Raw genomic sequence first — 15,007 nt, forward strand, 5'->3', positions numbered from 1 at the left:
TTTAATAATTCCAACAATAGACATAAGATTTAATATTATAATATAATATATAAAACTTTTCGAATTGCATTTTATACAATTTTTTCTAATATATGTAAAAAAAGCAAAATTATATTATCGAAGACAGAAGGGGGGTAACAAAATAATGACGCGTACTAATAAATCAATTAATTAAATTATTTATTGTTTTCCCAGAAATAAAACGTGTTAATACAAAGATAGATATTTTTTATAAATATAATATTTTTATCTCTAAATAATTTTAGTACGCATAATTTATTATATATTGTATATCTGCCATTTGCATGAGTTGGATTCGAGGAAATGATTAGCTGATTAAGTCTAAAAATGATAGATTTTATAAATATAAATATAAATATTTAATAATTCGTTCAAGTATTAGACGCCAAGACGTCAGCAGCGCCGACTAAAATAAAAACTGGAAATTAATGTAGAATAATAAACAATTCAAGTATAAATAAGATAAATATGTTATGCTATAATTATGAACAATGCCGAGTACTTTGTCACTAACTAAGATGCATTTTATTCACAGTGACAAAATTAGATCGGTTAGAATCATCAAAGAGTTTTCAAAAGAACGATAGTGTTCACGGATGGTATATAAAAAGTATATTGACGTCAAGCTTGTTAGAAGATCGTATTATTAGTCGCATTATCTCCGCGAATGCTGTTTCTATCCGATCCTATAATTGTCGCGAAATTCCTGTAACAACGGATTTTAACGTGCTTTTTTTTTTTGGCTTTTCTCGCTGCCCGATTTACTCTCGTTAAAGCTCTTTCTCTCCGTGGGACGCACGTCATTCTATTCTGACGCGAGATTTTCACAGCTGGTACGATACTAAATATTTAATGGTCCAGGTAAATGTTAGATGCGACAGCTCAGAATCGAGATGCAGACGCAAATTCGCTCGATAGTCGGAATTCTTTCGCCGACGAATCTCGTTTGGGAGTTGAGTGGAAATTCTGGGGGCGGAGGCATCGCGCTCTCTGGTCGTTCTGGTGAAATCGATATCGCGCACGAGCATCCGTATCGCCGACGTGAATTATTACGCGAGGCGTTCAGCAAATTGTCTTATCGCGTGGCGCGCATTTGACAGTGACACAATTCTTGCAAGACGTAATATTTATATTAAAAGTCCGCTCGATCAATCTACGTCAGGGGCTTAAAAACAAATTTACTATACCGCTGGATATTAATTGCCTCGATTTGCTCGGAGGAATTGCTTCATCGTGTTCTTGCGCGAGTCACCGTAAATTGTTGCTTGGAAGGAAAACTTCAGCAATTAGTTCTTCAACCCTCTCTCCGTAGATGATGTTATGAAAGTAAAATATCGCGAAAATTCCATTTTCATCTCTAGGTAATGCCAGCAACGTGTAAACGATTAAATTGATGAAAAAATAATAGCAGAGGATATCTGAGTAACGTATTAGAATAATAATTTTATTGTATTTACGTTGCATTCTTTTACACACAAAACGTATCTTTACTATTTAATAATAAATAAAACCTTTGGAATATTTAAATCATAACGAAAATTTGCCATAAGAAAGAGGCTGAACAGAAAATATTTTCTCGCATTAAATTATTGATTAAATGAATTAAAATATTATATACTTGTCATAATATTTTTTATTAATTTTATAGAAGATGATAAGTGACAACAAAGTGTATTATTGTATTTATTAATACTTATGTATATCTTAAATGTGAAATACGTTTTAAATATTTATGTACAACATTTTTTTTTTTTTTTCAAATATTTTATTAATATACAGGAAATTTTTCAAGATTTTAAGCAGATATACCAAATCATGTTGAAACGCATATACTAGTACATGCGATAGTAATTTGCTAAGGTAGCTTTAATACACCCCAGGCGCAATCTGTAAACTCAAACAACCGCGGTCGCATCTAATCGGCGGAAGACATACAGAGACACGGTTTGCGTTTAAATTCGCAGAGAGCTTAAATTTCATCCTTGAAGACCCACCATATCGCAGATACATATAGACTTGAAAATTTACGCACAAATAAATATTTAATACACTTGCGATCTAATTTTATTGTTTGAGTGCATTGTATAAATGAAAGTAGTTTGCAAAATATAAAAGAAATTAAAATATTTACATATAATACTTTAAGAGATAGAATTTTTTTTTTTTAGAAACATATATACCAAAAATATACCAATTTTTATTTTTCCGATATCTGTTTGTAAACTAGAAAAAAACAATATACATTGTTGTTTTTCCTGAATCTATAAAAAATAAATATATAATTGCAATATAAAATTCGTATTAATGTTATATTTCGTGTTTCACAAAGAAAATAAATTATCTCCTGCGAATTAACCATGCTGGAATTAAAAATAGAATGGCCAAACCTTTTGCACTAACTTCTAACGTAAGTTTACATTTCATTACGGTACTATTTATAAATTTTTCATATTTCAAAAAATGGACTGGATATTGATATTTTTATTGACACATGTGATCTTTTTTCGTGCAGCGATATTTTCAACAATTCAAGTTGATGTTATGTTTGATCAAAAAATATATTATCACTTGAAATTTTGCAGATATCGATTATTGTTAGAAATGTAAATAAACTTATAAATCTTTTTCTTGTGTTACGCAAGTTTTCTTTATTATTTTAATATATTTAATCAAGGAGGAAATATTATAGATTATATGACAAACTAAAAATTTTTATATTATAATACAGAAACTCAGACATGTGTGTGACGCATATATATAATACAGACAATCATATTTATATATATATATATATATATATATATATATATATATATATATAAAACACACTATATATAGATATATACCATATAGAGTGTTATATATCTGAAATTAAAATTGTCATCAATAAATCTCGATTATTGCACGTATGACGATATAGTGAATTTCTGATGAAATCTGCTGCGGATACACGTGAAATTACCATGAAATGTTCCATGCGCGTTGTAACTGACATGGAAATCAAAATGTACTCGCTAAAGCGTATAAGCATTAATGAAGTCTCCGCGAATTATTGCACTCTGTCACGTGCCAGTCAATTGCCGCGAAATAAACGGCGCCGTACGCCGTTTGCTTGTTATTGCTTCGTTAATCGCAGGCGCGGCAAGTAAGCGGAAACACGCATGGCATATTATCTAATTTATCTAGGCGGGTTGTCCTTCGCAGATGCACGTCGATGAAACGCTATTTCAGTCGGGCAGTGATAAGCGCTGATTAATCTGCGCGGGCGCATCTTGCGAATTATCCGATCCTCTCGCGAAGTAAAATAAAAGCCCTGCCTCGGATATACGCACAGTATGCAGTACAAGTATCCGCGTTATTCGGACGGCCGCGTCACAATGGCCGCAAGGCGATTATAAACTAGAGCAATTAATTATAAGTGGTCTCGCAGTATAACGACTTCATGCTGGAAATTCCGGCGTGTAACGCCGGTGCATACCGCGAATATTTGGTTTGCCATGAAACGCTTCAAGACCGGCCGTGCCTTCGTCTTCCGGTATGCGGTGAAACTGCAGTTCTCTGTTCTCTTCTATCCGCTTTCCTCCACTCCCTCCCGCCCCTTCCTCTCTCTTCTTCTATCCCCCTGCCGCCCGTCAACCTCCACTTCCCCTCTCGTGACGGCATTTTGCGAGCGTCGCGACTCTCATTCTCCCTTCTTCGAGACGCCATTTATCAATTACAAGTTGCGAGCACCTGAGAATAAAAGGCTGAAAAATTCCACCGTCAAATGCCGAGATTTTCGCCCGCGTTTATTTGCAATGCTCCCGCTTAAGCCGTCGCTTAAGCCGTCGCGAGATTTTTACTCCGTATTCCGCTCGTGCAGGAGTAGCAGAGGAATCCTTGACAAAGGACGCACGGGAATGTCTAACGCGATTTCGGACGTCTTATAATACAGTTATCTCGTCAACTTTAAATTGCTTATTATCGTGCAATTATCGGTACATTTCTTCATACATCGCTTTTAACGGCAAATAAAAAGCGGCTTCTTTAAAAATTTTTTATATGAATGTATTTATGCAGCAATTTATTTCTACATACATTTTTACGTACTCTTATAATCAGAAATAAATAAAAATATCTACTATCGTAATATACTCTCGTTTCGACGAACAACAACAGTACGCTTTCCCATTCGCCTTTTACGAGAAGCAGATCTGATCGCTCTTACAGCTTGGTTCGATTGAACGACAGAATTCTGAGATTGATAAAAACCGCGGTAGCAAATTCGCTTATAAGGGGATCGATCGACGCCGGTTTCGAATCATCAAACGTAATAACGATAAAATGTCATTTTGCTGCGAGCGAGCCAAACGTTTTCTGCCCAAAGGAAATAACGTATGTTCGGTTTTCCTAATCGGATGTTCGACTGGCTTTTCCGGGATAATAGCTCGAGCAGAGGCAGGATTACGAAGGGACAGAGTCTCGGATAGCTTCCCTATCGCTTCGATAATTCTGTTCGATGGTCCGGACCAGTTACCACCCTCTCGTACAACCATTTTATATATTCTTCCGAACGTAAGAACGCACGTGATCAGGTATGAGCGTTCTAGTCACACACTCGGCATTATCGATATTTAATTAACGCGCTTATGCTCTTTATGTTGTAACCTTCATCCCATTAATAAAAAAATTTATTTTTAGATTATTAACAGAACGTTTCGACTTGCTTCTCACAAAATTCAAATTTATAATATCCACTGCAGGTTGATTATATTAAAAATTAAGCTGTATATTTTTGTTATTATAAAGTCATTTTTTTTGCAAAATATATACAACTTATTTATTATATTCTCTTATTGAAAACGTAAGTGAGGTAAAACGGTAGTTTTAAACAATATCATAAGCAAAGTCTTCGTCATCTCATTAAAATTACGTCAACTGCGAAAGGGCAGTCACGTTAACTTAGCTACATTGTCCATAAAATCAGCCTCCAATGTGAACTATTCAGTACCCGGATAACTACCACGGACTTTAGTGCTCGTTAGCAAGTTCAACCCGAGATAAACATTAATGTATTAGTATTGACTAGGAAGTAACGTAGCCTTGACCATAAGATAGTAATTGGACAGATAAACATATAGAATATTCAGATATTGTTAAATGTTGCGTATATTATAGAATAAAAAAATAATTTTTTTATTCACCATAGCTGTCAGAAGTTATTAAGACAGATAGAAATTTTTTTAATTATTTCATTTATGAAACTCTCAAAGAGAAAACATGAATCATAAAATCTTTTTTATTTAGATAATTTTAAATAAACTTTATCTCTCAACAGAATTTTAATTTAAGCTAAAGATTGATTACTAAAATATGCGTTTAAAAATGGACACAACATTGTTTTAGCACAATTTGTATATTTCTAATTAAATCTATAAATAATTAATTACAAAGTGCGTATATAATATGCGGCATTTAAGCTTGAAAACGTTGCGTTTTTCAAAAAATTTCAGTAGAGTAAAAGAAGTTGTAGGTTTTTACGATTTATAGATTGTCTCGTGGGATTTTTTACATATATAATTTAATTCTACAGCTAAAGTTTGTTATATTTTAATTTCACATCTGTTGATTTGTATAATACAACTCTATATATGAAAAAAAGTGATAAAAACATGATGTTGTACTATTTTAAAGAAACGCAGACATCGCTGCACGTTACAGTAGCGCTGTTATTTCGAATGGTATTGTTTCGGATTGTTTCACACGGAGAACCGCCTTTCATGTTTGAGATCCCCATGCTACCGACAGCGAACTAAATAAAAGGAAAATGAATCCAGCCACACCCAGCCAGTCTTCACATTCCGAGGCGTTCACCCTCGCTTCGAGAAATCACGGTAATCTCGAGTTTTTTTTTTCAGAAAGGAATTTGTGCTTTTCCTCGAAAGAACCGTAAGAACTTTGTGGGCTTATCGTATAAGTATGGCAGCCACTTCTGTAAATACTTTGTATTTAACGTAATTAGTCTTGAAAAACGATTTACATTAGACCAAAATCTACATCATAATGATCTTTATATGCCGGCAAAACTGCATCGCTTAATGGCAAGAAACGTAATATGGGAATCCGCGAGAACGATGATAATGTATTCCTTACGATGACGGAGTCACCGCAATTGCGTACAAGCAAGTGACCGCGCACACCACCCCGGCTATGTAGAGCGTTTATGAATATGTGATGGCTGCGACCCTGAGTCTGCCTGGTGTAGCAGTTTGTTGAGTGAACTTTAAAACGTATGCAATTTTCCACCATATCATATTACGGGGATGCGCAAGGAAAAACAACGGTCCTCCGGTTCGCAATTTCGCCTTCTATGTGTTGCGCACTTATAACTCACGTATATTAAAATTATTAACGTTTTGCGGTTGAAGCGGAAATGCATTTGATGCGCGTGAAATATATGCGCGAGGGAAATAATTTTCTCCCTTAAATGCGTATCCAGAAATATTGCGTGTGCTATAAATTTCATATGATATGTGTGACAAAGTCATTATGGCTTACAAATATTCCTCCGAGTAGCCGAGAAATGTTTCGTATAAGTCATAATTTTTATCTTAAAATCAGGTAATAGTACGATTCAGTCACGATTATATAGAAAATTAAAAAAATTAATATACGGCTAATATGAAATTGCGTAATCAGCTGATATACAGAAAGCTTTTATACAGTGCGCGTTATTTTGTATTTTCTAAATATAAAATAATAACTTAAGGTCTCTCTTAAGCATATGTTAAAAATATCAATTCCATACATTAATAATCTATTTTACTGCAAATTCCATATTATAAACGCAACAATAAAATGAAACAAAGTATCTAGCTTTTTTCATTAAAATTTTGCTTTGAAAAGTTAGTATGTAATTTAAATACAATTTTATAATTATATATATTTTTAAATATAATTTTATAATTATATATATATATATATATATTTATATATAATATATATTTTTTTTTTTTAAGAAAGAAAGAGAAAGTGTTAAAACTAGACGAAATTTATAATTTTTTCAATAACTATAATATTTCTATAATATTTCAATTTTTTTAGCGGATATTTTTGTCGATTGAGATATAATGTTATTAATGTATTAAAATAATGATGGTGTCATCAATATCGATACTTGTAGCGGACATTCTGACGGGACGTGCATAAAAACTGCTGCACAGCAGAGTCGCACAACTCGAGCAGAAGGATACTGATAGGACCATGTCGGTGCGCATCTCTGTCCAAAATATCTAACCGTGCCTAACTATTACGAAATATACGGGCGATGAAACACGAAATATATGCTACTGCAAGTAAAAGTAATATATTATTAAAAAGTATCGTGCCATCTTATCGACGATCCGCTCCATTCCCTTCTAACTGTGTAGTCACATGTGTTTTGGGGAAGTATTTGTGTGTGCACTACTGTTTATTCAATGCTTATAGCGCGAACCAATTTATCTCGCGCTTTGGACAAACGTCAAAGCCTTGTGCCCCTGAATAATGGTACGGTGGTACGGGTTGTGGTCAGACAATGACGTCCCAACGCTTTCCGTCTCGTAGTCCCTTCGACTCCTAAAACAACCGAATGTACAACGCGGCTACGTGCATCGGCACGCTCGCTTATGAACGTGTACGCTTACACGTAACTGGACCAGATGTACGGAGTGTACACGCAAGTACCGCTCACATGCTGTGCTAATTAATCGTCCTTATGCGACTCGTTTATCAAAGGTGCACGCATACACGTTGTAAGGCCCAGGTACCGTTGCCACCCGATGAGAATTAATTGAAGGGCTCAATGCAGAACTGTCACGGTCGGTCTGATTGAACCGGGAGAGGAAGCAGCTCTTCCAGTCAGCCTGGAGTTCAATAATTATTAGATACGCGAAACAGTGGGCTGCGTATAAATAATTACGCATCGAGCTTGATCGGGAATAAATTATTATGCAACCGCATACAATTCTGGTTAAGTAGGTGTCATCGAAATTCGAATGTTCGCCAATATGTGCATGTGCATGTAATCATCCCAATTAAACAATATACGTATCCATAACCGAAAGAATGCGTAAGCATGTTTATTAGCCATGTATTTAAATTGATGCGTCGCGATATACGCGTAATCGATTTTATTCATACATGCAAATCGACTTTACGTGAGTTTGACAATAAATGTAACGTTTTAATGCAATACTTTAATTGAAACAACAAAAATTGAAGATCACGCACTGTTTTATGCTAACAATAGATTTAATTGATATTCCAATGTTAGTACGAGTTACATTAAATTATGCATTGATTATATCAATTATATTAATGATTTAAAAATAGGATAGTTAAAAAGGATAAATTTAACATATATATATTGTACAAAAAAAATTATATTTTACTATACAAAGATATATAATATACATTTATATCATTTTTCTCTCATACTATTTTAATGTCAGAAATTAATAAAATACTTTTTACACGATTTTTGCAAATATTATAGCTAAATCATGCAAGTCATATTTAATATTTATTTCTACTTGTTACTTATACAAATAATTATGCAAGAGACGTAAACAATTTACTAATTTACATATTAACTAGATAATTAACTCATTGGAATATTGTTACAACAAATATTACAATTTGTAAATTTGTATTGGAAACGTAATAACATGAATCAGTTTAAAAATAATGTACATACAATTTTATAATTAAAAGTATATTGCACTAAAAATAACTTTTTTTATATAAATATTAAAAATTAAATTAAATAAATATCTTAGGTAGATATTTAGATATTTTTCTCTAAATAATTATTTTTTATCGAAATTACTAAGCAATTTTGAAATATGGAAAAAGCGTATTACAATCTTTTTAAATATAAGAAAATATATAGCTAAAAACGCGTATGCTTCTTGTAACTCAAAAATGTATCTTATGAATGCAGCTAAATATTTGTTTCAACAATCGACGTAAATTTATATTTGTTATTCTTATTGAAGGAGATATATACATGGAGTCATAGAGTCAATTATTCGTTTTTTATATCATTCTTGCGATTTCGTTATCTCGCGAAGAATCTTTTTGTTATTGTCTCTATACGATTCACGATCGATATCTCTTTATAAAGCATATTTTATGATGCACTTTGACTTATTGCGTCGCGAGCGATGGGACGCGCTGCGTGCCGATATTGTTAGAATATAACAGGAATCCCCCATAGCGCGCATTATATTACCGACATAATATTATCGCTGTAACGCGCTTCTGAGGCCGTTAAGGTCTGGTAGGATCGCCTTGATGGCGTCAGGGTCTGTTTGCGGCTGGGCGTGCAAAGGGCTAAACAACAGTCTGGTTATTAACGAAGTTTCTAAGTTTTCTCGTGTGCGCTTCTTTGCACGCATTACATTCCCTCGCACATGCTCGCAAATCGCTGCATGTATCGTTGTCGAGTGTCACATTTCTTTCGTCGTAATATTTTTGACAGACGTGAGAAAATTTTTTTTCGCTTATGCTGTATTTTTTATTTATGTATTATATTATATTCTCTTTATTTTTTGACACTTTCTAATTGTTTAAATATTTTTTAAGATATATATGTAAAATAAATCTGAATTTGCGAACCTAATTTATAAAATACGAGAACTGAATATCACGCAAATATCGTTATTGTTTATCCACTAAGCTGATTGATTGCCAATCATATAATTCAGATGAGTAAATTTAGTTTGATCCGCTGGTATGACAGCTTGACATTCAGCGATTAAATACTGCGAAATTATTGATTGAGAGCAAATAAAAAATAACGAATACAGTGAAAAATGTATAAAAGCTATAAAATAAACAACATATAAAATAAATTTCGAGTGCTTCTAAGATAATAAAAGAATCAATCGTTGTAATAAAGTCGCATATATATGTATACTCATGCTTAACATTCGATAATCAACTACGCATGATATCGGCAAGACTGTAGAAAGTGAAATAGTTTGCGAATTACAATGCACGCGTATACGAGATTAAACAGCCAGTCTGTTTGTTCTCGTGTGTTTCTTCGCGCTGCATTCGCATGCTCGCATTAGAGCGCATAAAAGCCCGGTACTTAGAGCAAGGTGAATGCTAGCGGCCGTTTCTTTCCTCTTTTTTTTTTTCTCTTCGACTCTTCGACAACCGTACTAGAATAAGCGCGAGGAGAGCGCTCGCAGCCGAAGCTTTTGGACGCCTCTTAGCGCTTTTGCAGAAAATCGAATTATCCGTTTCGCGTTTGCGGTCCGCCGCGCCGACGGCAGGAAATGAGCATCCAGTCCTTCATTGGGAATGGGCATTTTCCGGAGCCGCATCGACGTCTCGGACGACCTCCGCGACGTCTCGCCCGATCTCCGTGCAATTTGATTTTATCGCGGATGCGAATCTAAAAACGAACGATCGTAGCGTTTTTCTTTTCCGTCCGACAGGCCATCAGACCAAAAGTTATACGCGCTGGATAGTATCGTCATGGCTTTAAAGCCATCAGCGCGAAAACGGTGCATGATATATGAATGTTTGAATTAAAATTCTCTATCTGCGCTTTATTCGACTTTTTATTAAAGATAAAATTTTTTTACACACACACACAATAGCGTGGCTTTAATTAGAACATAGATATAATTTGAACAATACCTACAGTTTCCTTCTTGGAGACTCGTGCTTCTATTGTGAAACTTGACTCGAAAGACCTACAGAAGCACCTACAACGATGCGGGAATATGTGTGACGAGGCAAGTGTAGTGGAAATGTTGTCGGCTTTACCTTGCCAACGGATGAAAGGAAGAGAATATTGTAGAAAGAAGAGAGGAAGATAGAGAGAGAGAGAGAGAGAGAGAGAGAGAGAGAGAGAGCGCAAGAGAGAGAATATAGATGTGCAGGAAAGGGAAGTGCGACGAAAAGAGGTAGGGGGAAGGTAAAGGGAGAGTTAGAAACACGTTTCGCTTCCTGCCGTCACCTTGAAGCCATCTCTTACCGGTTTACGAGGACACCCACGAAAGTTTCGGTACACTTGCACTTGGAGTCATCCCTCGAAATAGTGCGCGATGTAGGTAGGTACTGTAATGCCTGTTACGAATACTAGCCAGTGATGTGGGTTGGGTTTATGACTTGCACTACTCGTTCGCATGCCACCGAAAGACGTAAAACGCTTAAACTCCACGGCAACCTTTTTGATGGTGACTTCCATCCCCGCCGGTATATCGCACTAACGATTCTCCTGCCCGTGACTTGAAACCAATTTCAGCTCTCTGTATACCGTTTGTTGTTTCATAATTATTGATCTGACAGATCTCGTGACGCGGATCATGGCACTGAAAGACTCGAACTACATTCAAACCAAAGAACTTTGTAATAGTACATTAGTCTTTGTTAAGCTTCGCACACAATATGTGTGCATTTGAAGAAAGACTTCACGATATAGCACATACGGCGTCGTTAGGCTTGAGCCTTCTTTTAAAGCAGTTGATAAACGGGGATATCTACTGATTGATCGACAGCCTGTTAAAGTAGTCCCCGCACGTGTAGGCTGCCTTGATGCGGTGAATCACAGGTCACGAAATCTTATCATCTGACACGGAAAAGTGGATAATCTTTTTCACCGTCAGACCGACGATCGATTTCAACCTATTTTCACTTCCCCACAAATCGAAAAAGCAATGTTTCGATTGAGCACGTGATTTCACTCTATACAAGTTCAATAGAGAAAGACGATAAATTTGGCTTCTTAAGGGGATCCTGGATTACCGATTGCAATTTTTTGAATTTACCAACTTTTGTAATGGCTATACAGAATTACAAATGCTTTTACACGATTAAAGTACATACATCAATGCTCTATAGGACAGTCGACTTTATGCTGAAAACGAAAAAAAGTTAAAAAGTTTTTTCATTGTTTCATCATAGAGCATTGATGTATGTACTTTAATCGTGTAAAAGCATTTGTAATTCTGTATAACCATTACAAAAACTGGTAAATTCAAAAAATTGCGTTTGGTCGATAGTCCAGGATCCCCTTAATCTTGTACAACCTGAAATTCACGCCTGACCATACGATGTATTTTACTACTTGTAACGTCGGAAACATTAGACTATTGATTTAATTAAACAGTAAAAATACAATATTACAAAAATTACAATTCTTATCATATACACTAAAAACTTTTTATTAATATAATATATATATATATATATAAATCAATATTTTAATGTTTCCGACGTTGCAAGTAGTAAAATGCATCGTATGGTCAGACGTGAATTTCAGGCTGTACCAGATTAAAAAGCCAAATTTATATATATATAAATATATATATAATAATTCTGTTATTCCTATCTAAATAATTAAGTTATTATATAGTAGCAATATTATTTTTAAAAAAGAAAATTAAATAGAGAAATTCATAATTTTTAATATAAAATTATTTTTAATATTCTTAACTTAAAGAAATTATAGACGATATAAGCAACAGTACATTAATAATACATTGTAATATTTGAATAGAAAACTTCTATTCTTGCTCAGATAATTTACGCTCCATAACGTGTTTAACATGGTAAGATCTACACACCTACATACTAATTAAGCAATATATCGGATCAATGAAGAGCTGACCGTAATCGCTTTATACATTATATTATATATAATAAATTGTAGTATTTTTAGAAACCGCGTGTATTGTATAAATAGAAGCGTAACTCGGCGCGTCTACTTGTTTAGCGCAGTACGTTCGATCATTTATCTATTCTAAGGGGACTCTGGTGGTCGGATCCCATGGAACCGACGTTGGTGTCTACGTGTGTTTCTCGCTATCCTAAGAACGTGTCTCCTGTACGAGGAAGGCGGGTCTTACGGTTTGTGATGGCGGAGGGCATGTGAACCCAGACGGGCGCATGCGAACCAACCCTAAAGCTCACGGTAGACCAGAAAGGATCACGTTCTCTCTATCTCCCTTCTCCTCCCCTCTCTTTCTCTCTTTCTCTCTCTAAACCCATCTCTCCCTACCGCTCTTTCTTACCCTCTCTTTTACTCCAGCCGCCACCGAGCCGAGTAAACCCCTCGTGTGCCAGTCCGCACCGAGATTCCGGCGCGAATTGTCCTTTCCCGTCGTGGCGTCACGCCAAGTTCTAGATGGATGTCGCTGATCCGCATTATTGTGTCAGCGATTTACGTCGTCGCGCAGGTGCTTCTTGTTCGTCCATCCCTTGTGGAAGGTCAGTGAAGTTCGTTGTACTGCTATATATTAAGAAGAATTGCTGTCTCTTTATGTTTGAAAGCGTCCCTTGTGCGTGGAGTTAAGGCTTTCTATGTGACTTATTCAGATATATACGGCGTTGTGAACCAATCTCGCAAAATTTGTTTTGATTAGTCCGTGATGATTGACGTTAATAATTTCGTAAAATTGTCCTGTGATGATTTGCCGCGTTCAACGTACATCTTTTTGTATTTATAATCTTTGGTGCAGTTATAATCTATTTTTTTTTTTACACCTACATGATATAAGATCACACTAAAATTATAAACGAACGTATGAAAAGAACGGGGTAAGAAACAAAACGGAAACTAGAGTTTATCCCTAAAAACTTTAATTTTGCCGGAAGTATATTTTCTTTCTCTCTCACATAGTTCGTCATCAAATTGTTTTACACTTTATATTAAATAAAATAAGATCAGAATATACAAATATTAATATTGAAATATATATTACGCGGTTATTTGAAATATAAAATATTTTTGAATTTAATAATTTATAAAAAAATATAATTTTTTCTTTTTTTTTTAAGCATACATACATTAATAATTGTTTTAGCTCTCTTTCTTACTTGTGAGTTTATAAATTATATTTACATTGTACGTGACTGTAAGATAAAAAAATCACGCACAAAAAATATTTTACTGAAATAAATGCATACATACGAGTATTTTAATGTATGTAATAATGATTACGTTTTAATGGTTGTAGTACTTTTTTACTATAACTAAAATTTATTACAAAATACGGCATTCTGTGGCGCGCCGAGATTGTGTGATTTCGGAATCTGAGTTGGTCAGCAAGTTTCAGCAGTTTGTGTGCTACAGGATTTCGGCATTAATTTAATAACATGTCATAACACTCCGTGACACGAGCGATAACATCTCATGCGCGATAAACTATACATGTTAGATATACGATGTTTTCATTTTATTTACACAAACTGCATCTGCCAAGAAGAGATAATTCAGCGGCATATATGTTCAGATACGTTTTGCGATTATCAAAAGCTAAAGATTCATTCGATTTTTAAGTTTATCGATATATTGTGTTTGACATTAAACAATGTATTCTTCTCCATTTGTTGAAGACTAGTATTTTGTATGATAATTTTTTTTCTGTTAATTAATTGATGGAAAATAACTATTATATATGTATATTATAAATTAAATTTTTTTTTATAAAAGTTTTTATAAAATTTAGATTTTTTATCAATATGGATTTTTCCGGCAAAAGATGGCTTTATCGAGTAGCTCGTCGGCTTTGTCCAAACAGAAACGTTCAAACTATCGTACGTTCGTGATAACGTTATCACGAAGAAATTTAATTTTTTTCTCTACGTTTTTCCAGTTTACTTACACACTCAGATTCTTCAGAATCAAGATAAAATTTCCCACGTAAGGTTAGTGGTACCATAAAGAACACGCAAAAAGAACTCGGCTATTTCGCTCGATTGATCTAACCATCGCGTTTTCGACGAAATTCGAGAGATATAGTAAATGTACATATTGGGGGGTGGGGTGGTATAGTAGATACGTAGTTCTGGATATCTAACCCTCGATTGGCCCAAGCCCTCGATTCTTCTTGTCAGCGCGATTATCCCCCAATATCCTGATACATTATTTATCCCCATCTATAAAACCTCAGAGTTTTCATGAAGGCGAGAAACCTCTCCCGTACCGAGGAACTTTTTTCCAGGT

The 15,007-nt window shown here is 34.7% G+C and overlaps 1 protein-coding gene across 8 annotated transcripts in view; it reads left to right on the forward strand.

The window, feature by feature from the left end:
- The window catches only part of LOC138935620 (lachesin), a 156,840-nt gene that overhangs the window by 72,442 nt on the left and 69,391 nt on the right, over window positions 1-15,007 (forward strand). For 6 of the 8 annotated variants that reach the window (XM_070300322.1, XM_070300323.1, XM_070300317.1 and 3 more), the window contains exon 1: window positions 13,138-13,269. The exons of the other annotated variants lie outside the window; for them this stretch is intronic. In XM_070300322.1, the coding sequence (XP_070156423.1) occupies window positions 13,191-13,269 (79 nt within the window). In that variant the 5' untranslated portion in view covers window positions 13,138-13,190. Of the gene's footprint in view, window positions 1-13,137; window positions 13,270-15,007 lie in introns of those variants that run through there. 8 annotated transcript variants of the gene reach the window in all.

This window comes from Polyergus mexicanus, unplaced genomic scaffold (genome assembly GCF_030449975.1).
Source record: "Polyergus mexicanus isolate NDT 795.1 unplaced genomic scaffold, iyPolMexi1.0 SCAF_8, whole genome shotgun sequence".
Taxonomy (NCBI): domain Eukaryota; kingdom Metazoa; phylum Arthropoda; class Insecta; order Hymenoptera; family Formicidae; genus Polyergus; species Polyergus mexicanus.